General features: G+C 38.6%; 1 protein-coding gene across 1 annotated transcript in view; it reads right to left on the reverse strand.

The window, feature by feature from the left end:
* The window catches only part of KHDRBS2 (KH RNA binding domain containing, signal transduction associated 2), a 699,319-nt gene extending 685,149 nt beyond the window's left edge, over positions 1–14,170 (reverse strand). The window contains exon 1 of the mRNA XM_082347222.1: positions 13,988–14,170. Coding sequence (XP_082203348.1) covers positions 13,988–14,078 — 91 coding nt within the window. The 5' untranslated portion in view covers positions 14,079–14,170. The remainder of the gene's footprint in view (positions 1–13,987) is intronic.
* Positions 14,171–18,898: the final 4,728 nt, after the last annotated feature.

Raw genomic sequence — 18,898 nt, forward strand, 5'->3', positions numbered from 1 at the left:
TACTTCACAAGGCTATCTCACTTGATGGCATGTAAATTCATTTTACTTCTTGTCCAGATCCAAACAGAAATTGTCCACTACATCCCTATTTCTAAAACCCAGAGCACAACCATTTCCCTTCAGGGAGTAGCCTTCCCCCAAGAATTACCTTGTCAGAATCCAGCACTGATGTACTGTGTCAGTCTGGATCATTGTTAAATCTTCTTTTTGGCTATTAGTGTTGACACGATGGGCACCTGCGTGTTTACGAAATCATAGTGGTATGGTACCTGTGCTTTAGGGATTAATCTAAAGTCACCAGTCACTTATGCCCTCGGGCAGTTTCCAAAACTATGTCACATTTCAGGGTAATTGCGATGCTGGCTCTTAATATGCCACTGATGATCAAGAGGTATCAATGGGCTATCACTGTGGATGGAGATGTTGGTCCCAGTTGTTCATCTGCAGGTGTACCTATTTTACCCAGGGTAGGTTTGTCAATTCTGTACAGTGTATTGTTTCTGTACAATATATTTTTTACCTGCAAAAATAGAAAAAGCATATAACCTACTATCTAAAATTACATGGTCTTTTTTTAAATAAAATGTTTAATGCATCTACTTTACCCACTATTTTGTGATTCTAGAACCTACTTTGCTAGTGAGGACAGGGCAATTGTTCAAATTTTACTAGATATCACTACTGCTGAGTAGCAGCAAGTACCTTACTACTTTATTGAAAGAATGCTGTCCTTGTCAGAGTCAGTAAACTTCAAGGCCTCTGGGATGGCTAGTCTCCTCCTCAGTTACAGTAAGGAAAGGGTATTCATAATGTTCTTAAAAGATTATGTTCTAAATTCTGAGGAAATGGCAAAAAATTCATATAGCTATATATAATTTTAAAGCACAGTCGAAAAACATGTCATGCTTAATCATTCTAAGGCAGCCATTGTTCCCTTTGTATTGTAATAAACATACTGAGGGTCAATATTGCAGACAGTTCACATATACTTAGACACTATGATCTTTATTTCTCTAGATTTTATGTGCTTAAACACTATACTATATCTTTTAACACTTTAAACATGATAATGAGCAAAAGAAAATCTTTTCAGTAAATGATACTGGATATTTAAATCTTAAAAAAAAATAAGAACTTTGACCCTATCTTGACACCATATACAAAAGTTACCTCAAGATGTGTCATAAACCTATACTTAAAAGCTAAAACCATAAAGCCTCTAGAAAAAAATATTGAGAAGACCCTTTGTGACTTTGAGGTAGGCAAAGATTTCCTAGGGAGGACACAACACTAAAGTATAAGAAAAAAAACAATGAATTAGACTTCAGAAAAAAATTAGCTTCTGCTCTTCAAAAGACACTTAAGAAAATGAAAAGCTAAGCCACATATTGGGAGAAAATATTTGCAGTATGTATACTTCACAAAGGATGCAAATCCAGAATATACAAATTACTCCACCAACAATAAAAAGACCAACAATCCAATTAAAAGTTTGTCAGTATTCTAACCAATTGTTTCAAGTAAGATAACAGATACAAATGGCCAAAAAGCATTTGAAAACATGTTCAACATCATTAATCATCAAGGAATTGCATATTAAAAGGGGAAAGGGGGGGATAAATTAGGAGTTTGGGATTCACATATACACACTACTATGTATGAAATAGATAACCAACAAGGACCTACTGTATAGCACAGGGAACTATACTCAGTATCTTGTAATAACCTATAATAGAAAAAAAATCTGAAAAAAAAATATAAAAATAACTGAATCACTTTGCTGTACATCAGAAACGAACACAACATTGTAAATCAACTATAACTCAATAAAAAAATAAAATTTAAAAAAGATTCAAACAAACAAACAAACAAAAACTACAATAAGTTACCACTTGAAATACTAGAATAGCTGTTGTTAAGACTGAGAACTTCAGGTACTGGCAAGCAAGTAGAACCACCAGAGTATTCATACAATGTTGCTGAGAGATAAAACAGTGCAACCACTTTAGGAAATTATTTTGCAATCCCATATAATATAAATAAGGTTTACCATATATACACATACACACACACACACACACACACACATTCTAAGACCCAGCAATTCTGTTTTATGTAAAGAGAATGCATGTCCACAAAAATCTTGCACATGAACATTCATAGCAGCCTATTCATAATAAGCATAATAAGCTATCCCTGAAAACAGCCCAGATGTCCATTCACAAGAGACTGGATAATCAAATTGTGAGATATTGATACAATGGAACATTACTCAGCAAGGAAAAATAAACTTGATAAATGTAGCAACATGGATAACTTTCAAGACTATGCTGAACTTAAGAAGAAGGAAGAGTGCATACTCTTTGAGCTTCTGAGTCTTTCCTAATCCCGCATCTATCGCATGCACCTACTTTTTTCTTTGAGGGTTCTTAGGACTTGTTGTCACATGTGACTTCGTTGACCACTGCCACCTTCTTGATGCATTTTCCCCATGAATTTGTGATTCTACAGTCAATGTAGAAATTTACTGCCTCCATTCTGATCAGTGATCCACAGTGAGCATGAGATGGGCACCAGAATGTGCTGGACATTTAGATCCTTTAAGCTTGTATTATGAGCATTTCTCCAAACTAAGTGACATTGTAGTGTGAAAAGATGTATGTATTATCTTTCCAAGATTTGTTTTGGCACTGGAGGAAATTTTAACTATGTTGGATCTGAAAGAAGACATTTGCATATGCAAAACTTTAATTATTTATTTTAAGGTTAAGCATTACTTTATGAAACACTTATTTGTGTGTGTGTGTGTGTGTGTGTGTGTGTGTGTGTGTGTGGTATTTCTTACCCTGGAATGTGATAAAAATTATTTGAGAGCTACTGTTATAATAGAAAGAACACAGTAGGTGATGTCAAAACACTACTAGTGTTTGATTCCTAGATCTGCCATTTGGCTGCTTTGTGACTCTGGGCCAATTTCTAAATCTGTTTGAGCCTTTGCTTCCTCATCTATGACACAGGCTCTTGTCAACTATACCACGGATCAATCATCAATCATCTCATGAATCCTCTGCAAGTTTACCTGCAGTATTTATCCAACAGCAGAAATCAATGAAGATTCTTTTCTTTACTCCACTTTGTTTTTTTAAAAAAAATTGAGGCAAATCTTATGAATCGTGAAATGCAGTTTTTAGGTTTACAATTTGATGAGTTGTGATAACTGTATAAGCTGTATATGCAGGGCTCTTGACAAGAATAGAGAACATTTCCATCAGCCCAGAGACTCTCCTTATACAGCTTTACCATGACTCTGCATTCCTTTGGCAACCACTATTCTGATTTCTATTATCATAAATCACTTTTTTCTTCAACTTTATATAAATGTTCTTTTAGATTGTGCAGTTTTTACAGTCGACAACTCTAAACTTCTTAACATAGTTTACAAGACATGTGTGATAAGCGTTTACCATTCTCTTTAGACCCACTTTTCTACATGCTTTCTCTTTTACTGTATTTTCCAAGCATATTTAATCTGTTGGGTTCCTCGACCCAATTCCAACGACCCCTTTCTTGTGCTTCAGATGACAGTTGCAAGTCCAGGCTGTTACTTGTACTTCTAACCTACTGGTTGTAAACCAGAGGTTCGCATGGCCCCCCCTCTCCTTGGGGACAATTAATTTGCTAGAGAAGCTCACAGAACTCAGAGAAGCATCTTACTAGAACATCTGTTTATTACAGTGATACACTCAGGAACAGCCGGGTGGAAGAGATGCACAGAGCAGGTCTGGAAAAGAGCGCAGTGCTTCCAAGCCTTTTCGGAGCTCAGCATTCTCCCTAGATCTCCACGTGCTACCAATCTGGAAGAAATCTGAATCCAGTCCTTCTATGTTATTATCAAGGTTTCATTACATAGGCATGGATGATTAAATCACTGGCGACTGGCAACTGATTCAAGCTCTAGCCCCTCTCCCCAAAGGTCTGGGGGGTGGGAAGGAGAGGTAGGACTGAAAGTTCCTACCCTCTAATTACCAGTTGGGTCTCCTGGCAACCAGCCCCCATCTTTAAGTTACCTAGGGGCTTTTCAAAAAGTCACCTTATTTATATTACAAAAGGCACCTTTACAGCTCTCTTCACTTAGGAAATACCAAGAGTTTTAGGAGCTCTGGCCAGAAACAGGTAAGATGATTAGATAGATAGATAGATAGATAGATAGATAGATAGATAGATAGATAGATAGATAGATATCTTATTGTAAATCATAATATCACACTTAACTTCTACCTATTCAAAAAAATGTTCTCTTTCTTTTCAGGCTTTGGAGATGTTTGCTGTATCCATGTATGATTCTCCCAGATTATAACCCCTTCTTCACTGAATCTCCACCATATCCTACTTCTGTGTTAGATCTCAACTAACATGGCCCTTCCCACTGAGGCCGCCCATGATCTCTGTGGGCTCCTAAAGCATCAACTATTTGCCTTGTCGTTGCATTTCTCAGATCCTATGGAGATTGCATATTTAATTGCCTGTAACTCTGTCCTCTCCTCCACCTAAAAGTAGGTCTCAGATAGTAATACAGAGAACAGATAATAGCAACCAATTGGACCAAGTCTGTACTGTTTCTTATTTATCACCTGTTTCGTATATGCTTCACACACACACACACACACACACACACATACAGTCTGCTCATTTTACTCAAAGAGAAACCATTTGGCTTATTGTACTTCATTCTGAATACGTATCACCTCATCTAATTCCATTAAATGGCTTTTAATTATCATAACGCTTTCTTCTACCAGATTTTCCTTATATGGATATGATATAATTTCCAATCTTTCACTAATTTCAGAATACTAGCTTACTACAGAGACATCTATCCTCAAGAAGTCCATTCCAAAACAATCACATATAATAAATTGCCATCTGCCTCAGCACATCAAATGACTTTCATCTTCACACAATTCCTTAAAGGCCCCCTCTTGCACCAGATCTCAGATGGATAAAAAGGCAGCTTCTAGTTTTTGGCTTCTAAGAAGAAAAACAGACTATGTGGAGATATGGATGATACTTAATTCAATTTAACACTCACATTTACATGCTTAAATATACAGTAAGAACTGTATTCTGTTTTGTATTCATGTTATTGTTTTCATTTTATAGTCTTCTTTTATACAATGAGTATATTGCTACACGTAAATCAAATTTCTAAAAATCAAATTCCTTAAATTTCCTAAAGAAAATTATTTTAAAGGAAACAAATTCTCTAGTAACAGATATTTAACTCTCCTAAAAGTTGTTCAAAGCAAGATCTTGGTATTTCCTTAAACAAGTCATATTCTGCAATACTGTTTAGTGTTTCAATGTTTAATGGTTGCTTTTTGAGACTTTCACATTATAGTTGGACATTTACTTAACCTCTGATTTATTACTTAAAAAATCCAAATGGATTAGGTTATCCTCTAATCTGCCTCTTTATCTTTCCCATAATATAGGGACAATATTACTTGCCTTTTTGGATATAATGTAAGGACGTGACCCACAGTATATGTTCAAGAAAAGCAGCTATTACTCTAGTCATCCCTTTCTTCTCAAAATGAACAGATTTCTTCTCCTTCAGCCTCTACTGAGTTTCCATCACTGAGGCTCTGTCTCCTGAGTTGCATCAGGGTCTATCATTTTCTGACATACAATGAACCTGCTAAAAATAGCTATACCCGAGAGAAAACATGTTCATTCTGCTTTTCTATTAGAAGGTAAAATCTAATCTTCAATGTTTTGAAGGAAATGGGCATCAACTGTGCCATTCCTGATAAAAGTGTAATAATACAGACCAATCTGTTTCAAAGTCATTAAATCCTAAAGCCTCATTACCTATAGATAACATTTGACTCAGGCCATGCTGGTGAAACCGGTTCTCAGTTTCTGACCACATGTGAACTCTACTCAACTCCCAAATTTTAAACAAAATTGACACTCCCTCAAGACACAAGAGAGGACCTATGGTTGTTCTTCCTTCCTAGAAGAATTTGGCAAATGTAAGCAGTTCTCTTAAAAAAAAACATGGAAAGAAAAAGTCTCAGCAAATCACACAAAGTTCTCCAATCCCTCTTTTGGATCCAAAAAAAGAAAAAAAAGTGTTCTCCTGCTCTTCACCATCTCACCACTAAACTCCCTCAGAAACAACAGTCGATGCAAGACACTGAAAATGTAGGCTCCCTCGATAATCCTGAACCCAATTCTGTACTAAGGTAAATTTCCCCATTTATAAATGTATTTGCCTTTTATATACTATACTTATTTAAAGACGCTGTGGAAGAATTCATCCAATACTTGCATTCAGGAACATATTTCAGAAGTGAATGATGACCACCACGCTGATCTCCTCAAAGTACTTTGCATGTTAATATCTGACCTTCCTGCAAAGCTTGCCTGAAGCAGTGTCTCTCCCACGGGAGAGAGGATGCTGTAACCAGTACACCTGCCTCTGGGTAAGAAAGCCTGGGTTTCAGCTTTATAATTTATTTGCTGTGTGATCTGAGATAAATTAACTTCTCTAATTCTTAATTTTTCTCATTTGTAAGATAGGGTAATGCTAGTAACTATCTCATAGGATTGGCGAGTGGATGCATTGTGGTAGGCGTGTCAGCATCCAGTACACTGCGTGACAAAGAGTATCTCCTCACCAATGTTGACAAAGTGACCCTGAGAATGAAGATCTACAATCACTGTGACTTCCTCGGAATCTCTGTGACACCAGCAGTCTGTAAACCCCAGCAGCTCTTACCATGCACTGTTATTTATATCTTATGTATACTGTTAAAAACTAATAAATTAAACATCTGATACCTCTTCATATACCAATAACACATACTGAGGACCGGTGTTACCAACTCACATTCAAGGGCACGTGCGATCACATAGTCAAGGGTCATTGAGTCCTTGCCCCACAGGACTCATCCCCCAAACTGTAGCTAAACTATAAGTGCATCTATAGTAAAGGACCGAAAACTTTGTCATTCAGGTGTTCTTGAATGTTTATTATCTCTCTCTACTGCAAAAATTTTTTGGAAGTAGTGCTCCTGAGGGTAAGGTAAGCAATGGAGGACACACTACAAATGATTTGCTTCTCAAAACAGTTAAAAACAATTGTGCAACAAGATACTTGGCTGTGACCTCTCAACTTTTTGACAAATAAAACATGCAATTATTTCAGAACTCTCCACTGGAGAAAATGAAGAAGTCATATAACATGGGTATCTGCTAACATTCCTTTGGAAGATCAGCTATTAACCAGTACTCTATTATTTTTAAAAAATATATATTTCTATATCATACTTATTTTATTGAAATTCACCATTTAAAGAAACCAACTGGTGTCAGGATATAATTCCGATTAAGCTACATTTCTTATAATCTGTATTCAGACAAGAAAAGGGATCAAATCAAATGTTCAAACAAATAAGGACATAGGAAAGGCTGGTGACACTAGAGAGTCATCTCCAAGGGTTTCTAAAAACCATCTCTAAAACTTCCCTCCTTCTACAGCTGCCATGGGAACACAGAGCTCCAATCTAGATTGTATACTTAATAGAAACCAAAAATTTTGATCAGATATTGTGTCCATTATCCAGATGGATTTATCCTGGTCATGCTCATTCTTACATAATGAAATATTAATGTACAAGACTGAACCTGCCTTCAAAAGAAAATCTTATAAAGAAATAAATTAAAACACAAATGAATGGAGACTGGATATTATATATAAAATAAACACAGAAGACTTTGTGGAAGGGGGCAGGAAGAAGGCAGGCTGGCTGGGTACCATGTGACTCAGGCAGTGGTTTTGCTAGTTTTTCTTGTGTTTCATATATGCCAAAGTGGGAGCTGGAAAGGTTGGAAACCCAGGAACATCAACAGAAGGAGACCAAAAAAAGGCTCAAGCAAAGCCTGCTCTCTCCAGCCACAGGACTAGAAAGAGGGCAACCTTGCAAGACAGAAAACTTTTAGACAACAAACATCCTTCCCCAGCCACAGGACTAGAAAGAGGGCAACCTTGCAAGACAGAAAACTTTTAGACAACAAACATCCTTCCCCAGCCAAACAACACAGAAAACAAAACCAAACCCAAAAACCGGTGTCTCACGCTCACCCCCATCAAGAAAAATTAAATAGGGAGCCTGGGCGTCCAGCCTCTCTCCACTGTGAAGGGGCACCCCTTCCCTCTGGGGGGAGGCAGGGGGACTGAATAGGCAACAGCGCTTCCATACCACCGGCAGTGGGGACAGAGGCCACGTGGAGACCCGGATGTCCACCCTCAGGAGCAGGACCAATGCATCCTCTCCCCTCCAAGCCAGGGGGTGTCAGAGAATCTTTCACTCCTGCTGGAACTCCTCCCCACCCCTCTCGGTGTCACTAAAGACCACACAGGAACAGCAACAAGGGGCCCCTCCCTCCCTCCCCTAGGCGCCTGGGGGAGCCTGGACTCTCCCTGCCCCAGAAGCATCCAGGCAGGCAGCACCCCCTCCCTCTGCTGGCCTGCTGTCAGAGGTGGCCTGCCTATGACAATAGCATTTAAAGGCGTGACATGGTCATACTCTGATCTTGAATGAACCACTCTGACAGGGTGTACGTGTTGGGGTGGGGAGGAGAGAGAGGGAGGATGGTGAGCACTGGTAATAGAGACAGAAGAGAAAAACCAACAGTGTGTAGTGCTTGTAAACCAAGGGAGAAGCCAAGAAATTGGGAGAAGAACAATAGTGGAAAGTGCAGCCAAGTGCCCTGATGAGAGGTCAGACACATTTTACTGGATTTGGCAATTAGATGATTCTCACAGGAGCCTCTGGTTTCAAGACAATGATGAGGACTGCAGCGAGATGGAGGACCTGTGGAAGGTAAATTGAGAAAGTGAGCAGCTGTATGGACTCATGGCATCAGAAACTTGAAGGAAACAAAGGAGAAAAATTGTCAAGAGAGGTTATTTTTATTACTTTCAGCAAGTGAAACAAGTATTCTATTTTTTTTAAGTGATTCCGATTGAATCATGTTTACAGGCTGCTCCAAGGAAAGCTGGGGAGGAAGACGTTGGAACTACTAAAGAAAGGATACAATAATAGGCCAGACCTGGAGGGGATGATGGGTGCTGGGATTAAGGATGCTGTGAACAAGTCAGCCTTGAACAAAACAATTAATTTCACCCTCTGGGAATGAAAGGACTATGGAATTTTTTAAGTGGTAGGAGGCTGAAGAACTTCGGAAGACAGAGATCCACTTCCCTTGATGAAAAGGAGGATGAAGCCAGCTGCCCAGAGTGACGGACATGTGGCCTGATGAGGAGGCCAAGCAGGTGTGGAATGAGCCTCGAGAGACCCAGGTCCTGGGCTAACCAGGCTCAAGTCAGACACGGGCAAGTGACCGACCACTGACGGAGGGAACACGATATTTTAAAATCTCTCGTTGGAATCATCTTTTATAAGATTGATAATTTATTTCATAATTTGGTGTATGAGTTCAAATTTCACTCAGCAGTGATTCAGAGAGTTAAGTCAGTGCTCATTTTATTACAAAATCAAGCTTCAAGTTGAGGTCAAGTCCACAATGCCATTAAAACATTAAGGAAAGTCTTAAAAGCATCATCTTATATTTGTAGAATTTCTGCTTATGTTTTTGTTTTAGTTGTACAAAAATTCCTATTTTAAAATACAGCTTACATAGTCACAAACAGCATTTTTTAACTTTAAAAGAACCCTGGCTGGTGGATATTCGTTTTGCTGTTTTACAGGTGAAGAAACTGAGAATCAGAAAGGAAATAAATGAAATATCCTTTATTTCACAGTTGGCAGGGGTGTCAACACTCCATCCCAAGTGTTTTGTTTGCTAAAGCAGAATTTCTCCACTGTATGATAAATGTGTTTTAACTGCAGATCAAAGGTACCTTTAACTTAGTTTTAGGGTTTTTTTTTGCCAATTTTTGTTTTTATTTAAGAAACATAAATAAGATTATCCCAAATTTATTGGGAGAGAAAAGAGATTACATCAATCAAAGGAAAAGTCACATGAATACTATTTTTTATCAGAAGTTGGTTTTAGACATTATACCAATACCTTTCTTTAACTTAAGAACTCACCATGTTTTATGGAAAATATTTCAAGGAATACATTCTGAGTTTAAAAATGATCCTTACTGAAAATTTAAATGTAGTTAAATCACTACAGTCAGCATTTGTGATAAATTATTAATCCATGTTCCTCTCATTCATCCACACCTGCAAACAGGCCAATCTTAGATGGAAGGGCAAGCTTTTCACCAAAATTTGAAAAAAGCACCCAGAGTTTTTTAAAAATCCCTTGAACTGTTGGGATGTTTGGCAATATTTGACTTCATCATATGATCAGTCAATCAAAACAATGATGAATCTACCAATATTTGTGAAGAATTCAGGTTAGGAAATCTTGCCAGCCAGAGAACCCAAAACACTCTCAATTGGACAAGAATTTATTAATCCTCTTAAAGGTATGGAATCGTCATAATTGAATCTATAAATTTGAACAGCTCTATATCAGCAGACAGGCATGCTTTACTGCAAACAAGAATATTTCCATGCATATACATTTTTAGCTCCCAAGCCTTGAGAATGGTTCAGTAAACGTAAAAACATAAATCTGTCCCCAGTGCCCAAAATAATGTTTATGCTTCAAATTGCATTATAATGCAATAAATGTATTATTAATCATTAAACTAAGAAAGAATGAAAAAAGTTTCCAAAATATTCAGCCACTGATTTTGGTATTCTGAATACACAAACACCACTCCTTTGCATCAGCAGTAGTCGCAGACTTCATTAGAATTACAAAGAAATCTAGTCCGACTCCTCAATTTGAGAGACAAGGAAACTGGCCCAGGGAAGGGAAATTTACCAAGATTCAGTTTAGGCAAAAGTGGAATTAAAATCCAGGTATCTGGATTCACAGTTTAGTGCACTTCCCAGCAGTATCACAGATATAAATAACCTCGTCTAATTTCATCTGGCAAGCAAATTCAGAGGCTGAGTGGAACTTCAAGGATCATGCTGAATTTGCTGTTTTATCATACTCCAAAGCACCTTCCATACAAATAGGTAATTAAACAATATTATAATCACAGAAGAAAATTATTTTAACTACTTAAACATATTATACTCTTCAAACCACAGTATTCAAGATTTTTCTAAGTAACAACACAATACATAAAATGTTTGGGCTCTTCCTTTAACTTTCTCAGAATCATTCCTACTGAAAGTACACAGCAGGAACAAGTGAAATAACAAACTACAACAAAAATAACAAAATAACCAACAAACTAGCACTTTTAACCCTATGGCCTTCAATTCTAAGTGAAGTAGTCACAATTGAGCACTGATTTGCATCTACCACCAATCAAAAAAGCAAAATAAATCACTGTGAAAGCTCATTGGTTTACATCACTGCCCTTGTATGTATTAGCTTCCAGAAAATCATTCCGAAGAACTGAAGCATCTGGATCATTTTTATTACTCACTCAGTCTTGAGACGGTCTGCACAGTGCTGGCTGAAATGTACTTCACTGAGCACCTTCTTTCCAAATGAACATCTGTGTCAGGTTTATTTATAGCTGCTGCCTTCAATCAGTACATTTCCAGGGGTGAGAAATAAAATTATCTCAACAACACTCTCCTATAGAGATCCGAAACAAGACTTAAGAATCTAGGCAGATGGCCTTTGAAAAGATAATGAAAGATCTATAATGTAAAATGTATGTTAAGGTTTATTAGAGATTCAGAAGGACACTCTTCAATAAGCACATATAAAGAGCCTCAGGTACAATTAGAGAATTTAAGTCTTGTGTCTCTTTTGGCCTATCTCTTTATATACTCAAGATTATTATCATCACCTCCTCCATCCTCTTTTCCTCATTATGATTCCTCTGAAATTTGGACACCTCTCTCTGTTTCTTACTTAGATGTTTTTCTCTCTATTTAGGAGCTTTTTCCTCCTAATTCTTTACAGAAGCAGAACATGCTTCCCCCTACTGGGAAAAAATTAAATTACAAAGTACATAGGAACATGTTCCTAAGTATCAAGAAATGAAGTTCCTGAGGAAAAAAAAATGTTAAGGAACCAGGTGCACCGCCTTCTCTGACTGTTTTACCAGCTGCAGAAATACTTGCACTCTCTATTTAGGGCTCCTCACACACATTGCTGTAGTTTGGCAGTTTTCAGTACACTAACTCTCATTAATGACTGATGAATTAATCAAGTCTGCTGTCCCCAAAAGAAGTCCAATTAGCAGGTCTGAGAAAATGATCAATGTGTAACTTTTTTCCATTTTAAAGCATTATCAGCTAAATGAAGGCACCTCTGGAAAATATATTGAAGTAAATGATTTAAGAAGACTTTTAACCGCATTTTTAATCATTTTGAACAATCTTAATCATTTATTTACCCAGTAACTTACAATATTCCTATTATTTTTATGTAGTTATCTTTATTTTTTAATAGAGTAGAGGGAGAGTTTAATTTTTTAATTGACTTTCATTTTCAACTTCAGGTTCTATTTTTTTTTTTTTTCATTCAGTAACCAAGAAAGTAGTAAGCATGATTGCATTTTCTGTCCTAAATCCTCTATAAAACCAACTTGTTCCCTGAAAAAGTTTAGTTGTTTCACACATTCAATATTTCAATTATAAAGCTTTTCTTAATTACTTAGTATACAAAATAGAAAAACACCTGACACTTTATTTTTCTAAATAATAATCCATCAATAAAACATTTAAATAAACCTAATGACTATTTGACTCATACATGGAGGATTAGAATTTTTCCTTCCATGTACAACTAAATCTCGAAAAAGAAAACATTTCCTTTAATGCTTAAGGGCTGAGGAAGAGAAAGTTGTTACTTTTAGTTTTACTATAGGTAAGTTCATAAGAACCTAAGCTACAAAACTGCATTGTAGTCAATTTGATGATGAAGCAGTTTATTATTAATGAGGCATTCATCAAGAAAAAAAAAATCTAGAGTTGTTTTAAAAAAGACAGGTGTAGACTGCTACAGATATCTTGAGTACCTTTAGCAGTTAGACAGCATTATTTGAAGATAAATGAAGTAATTTGGTTAATACTTCTGTCATACAAAAGTTCATGTTCGTGTGTGTGTGTGTGTGTGTGTGTGTGTGTGTGTGTGTGTGTGTTTAAACGACCTTTCAAAAGAACGCAAAAGACAAGACATTTCTGTTCCTCTGGGAATGAAATCTCTTTTAACATTACAGGTACACAAAAGAAAATGCACACTTGGTAAAACAGTTGATCAACTGTGGAGCGTTCCCAGGGATCAGCATCTCCAGAGCACGCAATCATCACACTTCAAATAAACTGATAAGCACTTTAGCCTCTTCCACGTTCACAAACATAAAAGAACACGCAGAATTTAATCTAGGTTAATTCTAAGACTTTCCATAGGAAAGACTGTAATTAGACTAAAGAACATCAAAATCGCTTACCAAGCAGAAGAAAGAAAAAGAACAAAAAAGAAAGAAAAGGAAAGAAAGAAAAGAAAGAAAGACAGAAAGAAATAAAGAAAGAAAAAGAAAAAAAAATGAAATGCTGATTTGTAGCTAAGAAGCTCTTAAAACACTACATTGATCACTATTCACTCGAAATTGATTTCCCTTCCCTCTGCAGAGTGAAAATATCCCAGTGGACCGCGTAGCTCCTCACGTCTCTCCATCAAAGATCCTAACCGGGCACGTCTCCATCGCCACAGAGCTCGCAGCTCCGGGCTCCCCAAATTCAGCTGCGGAGGGAGAGAGGGAGCATCCGCCGCCCGGGGACCTGCTCTGTCCGCAGCTCTGGGTCGAGCACCGTAGGGGACAGTCTCCGCGAAGGAGGCGGGCGTCCTCCCCAACTCCGCTCCCCGAACCCCGCTGCGGTGACAGGGGCCAGCTGTCTGTGTCCACCTGGGGAGCAAGTCCTACCTTCGGCTAGCAGGCGCGAGGCGTGCACAAAAGATGGATCCAGGCTATCTTTTTCTGCCATCAGCTCAGGCAAGTATTTCTCCTCTTCCATAGCGCGGACTTCGGACCGACCCCGGCCAGGCGCAGGGCTCCGCGCGCTCGGACGCAGGTCGCCGGCAGCCCTGCTCGCCCGCCGCCCGCCGCCCGCCGCCCGCCGCCCGCCGCCCTCCTCCCGCCTCCCTCCTCCCGCCTCCTCCTCCCGCCTCCCTCCTCCCTCCGCCGCGGCCCGGGGTCTGGCGCCCTCTCCGGTCCCGCGCCGCGCCCGCCCCCGCCGTCGGGCTGCGCGGCCCCGCGCCTCCCGACCCGTACTGCCTCAGTCCCTCGCTCGCGCCCAGCCCGGCTCGTACCAGCAGCCTGAACTGGAGAGGCGGGCACAGGGCGTGTCCCGCCTCTGCCCAACGCTGATTGGAGAGGGTACCGCGAGAGGTGGGACCCCGCGAGACCGCGGGCCCTCACTGGACCTCGCCGCAAGTCGGGTCGCCTGAGTGGCAGGAGGCAGCAGGAGAGGGGAGGGGAGCGCGGAAGGTGCAAGCGCTTTCTTCTCACAGCCAGAGCCCTCCCTGGTTATTAAGCATGCCCAGTTGTGTGGAGCCCTCCTTGTCTTCTGCTGAGGTGCCGAGAGAGAGCGGGAAAATTACCGGTTGAACAGAGAAGCTAGGGTCCAAGACGGGAGGGCCGATGGGGGTGAGGAGGGCGCGCGCAGGGGACGGGAGAGCATCGGGGAAAGCCTCGGGAAGGTAGATGGGACTTTACCTGCGTCGCTAAGGCACAGGTGTCTCCTCTCCGTCCTGCAGCTCAGACGCACTCCAGTGTGCAGGAATCAGCTGTGCATCCGGCCTGGAAATATAATGAAGACTGCATGTGATCGGCGGCTGGTATTTCCAATGAGCCTGTCCTACATCGCAGGGACGCAGTAGAATGTTCATTGATAAACAAATAAAGCGGCTCCCGGGCTGTATTGTTGCACAGCAACACGCCTCCCCTGTACAATCATTGGGGTATTGACGTAGTTCTGGTTGTCCTCCATCCATGCCTCCTCCCCCAATCCCTATCTATGGGAGGGATTCTGGGAGGGGGCTGAATTTTAAAACTAAAAAGCAACATAATCAATAAGTTTGTGAAGGAATTAGGAAAACATGTGGAAGAAGGAAGAGACTAGAAAACAGGTAACTACGGTTGCTCCAATTTCCCCCTTTCTCCTTTATTTAGGATGTAACATTCTCTTTCACCAGGTGTTGCTGCTGGGCTACTTTGTATCTATTCCACTTCTGTTTTAAAGGAGAGTTAAACCCTCCGGTATCACCAACACTGCCCATCCTTCTTTTACAAATGGGGCATGAAAATGCAGCTTCCGTGCTTCAGATACTACAGAACAATCTTTCTACCGTCTCTTTTCATAAACAATCATTTTCCAATTCACCGCTCCCCCACCATTTTTGTTTGTGGAAAAAATGGAGGCTAATTTTCCTACAAATAAAGCATGCTGAAACTTTTCCAAGTTCTCTTACTGTATTAATTTTTTTCTTATTTATTTTTCAAGGTAAGGTTGGAGATTATCTCTTACTTATATATTTTTTAAAAAATTTAACATGCCTTGACATCCATTATCTCAATTTGTCCTTACGGAAGCAGTCTGAAAAACACAGGCATAAGTATTACTTTCTTTGTTTTATAGTTGTGGAAACTAAGACAGAGACAGAGAAGCTCAGTGACCCAGAAGTAACAAATATGACCTCATTTGGCACTAGTCACCTTCACCCCACCCAGAAGCTGAGTATATGCTACCACGTGACCAATGGGAAGGGACTATGTCACTAACACATGTGATAGGAATGTTAAAAGTTCATGAAATAAGCTGTGAGAACCACGACTCATTGATAATTTTGTTTTTTGACTGTAGGAAAAAAATCACATTTCTTCAGGAATTTTTTTTTAATTAAGAGCTTTCCTATATAAAAAATATAACACTTTAAAATGATCTGTGTTCCCTACAATGTTGTTACCCTAGGCCTATAAGAGTACCTTGTGATGGGGGGTGGCCAAAATGTGTGAACGTGGTCAAAAGGTACAAGCTTCCAGTTATAAAATACGTAAGTCCTAGGGATGTCATATATAGCATGATGACTACAGTTAGTAATACCGTATTGCATAGTTAAAAGTTGATAAGAGAGGAGATCTTAAGTTCTCATCACACGAAAAAAATTTAGCATTAAACTAGTTAATGCTAAAGTTGATATTAAAATTCAAGTCTGTTAGGTACCATTTACACTGCTTTAGCCTACCTTTTTGTGCATTAAATATTTAATTTATTTATGCATGTATGCATTCAATAATGTTTACTGAATGCTGAAAAGAGCCTAGGGAGAAATTGGAGAAAAATTGGTGAATGAGCTACAGACATTCATGCTCTGTAATCATAGAGATGATTTTCAAATGGGGAAAGACAAAACCAAATACACAAGATAACAGGTAATTGCTGGCTGCAATAAAGGCCAAGAGGGAACCAAGCAAGGAGTTAAGGAAGAGAATAAGGGAAGGTCTCATTTTTTTGCCAGGATAGACATGCAGTCTTGCTCAGGAGTTGGCATTTAAAGCAAAATCTAGTGGAAAGGAAGGAGCTATCTGTGTAAAATGAACAGAGAAAGGCATTCCAGGCAGCTGGGTTTGCCCATGCAAAAGCCATGTGATCTGAAAGAGCTTGGCTTACTCCTGGAACTGACTAGCCTACCAAGCCTTTTAATCTAAAGCATACGGTGCTGATGGGGGACATGCACAAATCCAGTTTCATGAATCAAAAAATGCAGTAACTCTTGTTCTGTCCAGCAACAGCATTTACATTATCCATTCACAGTCCTGTTTTCCAGTGATTAAAGGTGCACTAAGGAGATACCATGGAGAGCTGTCCAAGGGGTGACTTTATCATACAGTGTCTCTGGATATCCAGATCATTAATAAATATGGTAAGCTAGCTAACTTTTACTTTTCTTACTTATTATCAGGAAATATTTATAATTTTATTTTCTCAGGTAAACACTCAGCAAGCCTAAAATGCATTCTAACAGGAAAAAAAAAAAGTGCATTTATGTATGTTTAAAAAATTAAAAGAAAAAGAATGTTAACCTAATCTTTAGGATAGTTTGTATATTTAACACATGATGGACATTATAGAATAAAAATATTGAAGCTACATTGGCCCTTAATAATCAATATGCTTCAGAACTGACTCACAAATATTGCTTACTTCCAAACAGGATATGGCTGAATAAAGGCAGATTCTCCAAGTGCCCTACACATACACTTATCCAGCATCAAATTCATGTGTTTTCAGTAGATGACTCTATGTCACTGTGTGTTCTCCATTTACTTCACATATAAATATTTAATAGTTGCCACAACTGTTTAGTGGATTTTCTCAGAGCAACCTTAATAATGCAAAAATTTAATAAACATAAGTATAAATAAATTGAGAGCCTTCTATAGATCATGTTGAATTGAGAGTATTATGTGCCTATACATGAATAAATTATAATTACTGGTAAGACTACCTCCTCTTCTAATGGTGTAAATAACTTAACCAAACTCACCACTGAATTGATTCATATATCTTAGATAAAGATTTATCTTATTTTAATCATGAGTTCTAGTCCTGAAAGGCTTTTTTTCAATGACATTCCATTTACTGCACTATAATTTCAACAACGGTATATTATGGAAAATTTTGCACAAACCAAATTTGGTTTTGAAGGATGAATAAGGCATGCACTGTAGAATATGTCCTGTAGTTAATTCAATACTTTCACAAACACTTATAGGTAAGGCCATGCTGCAGGGCATTTAATCAGGCTTATCTTTGCACCCTAATAAAAAAATACCCAAACTGTATTATCAAGTAAAACATGCAGTTTCTATTTCAGAGTTCTCATCAACTATAGGGATACCACACTAACCTACTTACTCCAAGGATTAGTAGAACTCACAATGAGAACTATGGGTTAATAAAATTGTAGCAGTCCAATAATTTATGTAATGACTCTAGGACAGCGTATAATGAAGGACCAAAATACTGACTCATTTTCACCTACTGAAGAGCTTGACAGAGCCCATTACATGGAAGTTGCTGCTTTAATATTTCTATTAATTTCAGTCATAACTTCCATGATATGTTTTAGGGTTGCAAGGAGGGAAGGGAATGGAGAGTTGGCTCTGTTGACAACCAAGAAGTAGTAGCATGTGCAATAAAAAATCTATCATATATAGTGTGTTCAGAGCCAAAACTGATGCTATATGCTAATATACCACAGCACAAAATGAATAGTCTCCATTCAAAGCTGGCCTATATATCTCTGTGTGTGTGTGTGTGTGTGTGTGTGTGTATGAAAAAAGTGTTTTCTGATTGCAAAGCTTTAAAATTAGCATATTGTATGGGATTTAAGCTGATACAACTGTATAATTAAAGGGCAGAAGAAGAGAGACAAAGGAACTGATATTTGTTGAAAGCTTACTACTGTGTTTGGAATACTGCTATTCTGAATCCTCACAAATGTAAGCTCTTCTTAATTCTAAAGTGACCTAACAATTCAAACCATTTCTGATGTTGAAATTATCTCTATTTGGAAAACTGACCAGTTCATCTTGTTGTATCTCTGTGGACAGTCACTGCACTGACACACTTGTGCTGGCCTTGACAGCACCCGAGGAGCAGTCACTGTGTTTTGGGGAAGGGAAAGGAAGCTTTTGTTCCAAGGTGAAATTTATTGACTGTCTTCTTAAAGTTAAATCTTTGAATTGTTGAATTGTAGCTCATTTTTGATTAGTTCTGGAGATCAATATATTAAGGTAAAAAAATCACATCAGTAAAATATTTTTCATACA

This window comes from Balaenoptera borealis, assembly GCF_965194805.1.
Source record: "Balaenoptera borealis genome assembly, chromosome: 12".
Taxonomy (NCBI): domain Eukaryota; kingdom Metazoa; phylum Chordata; class Mammalia; order Artiodactyla; family Balaenopteridae; genus Balaenoptera; species Balaenoptera borealis.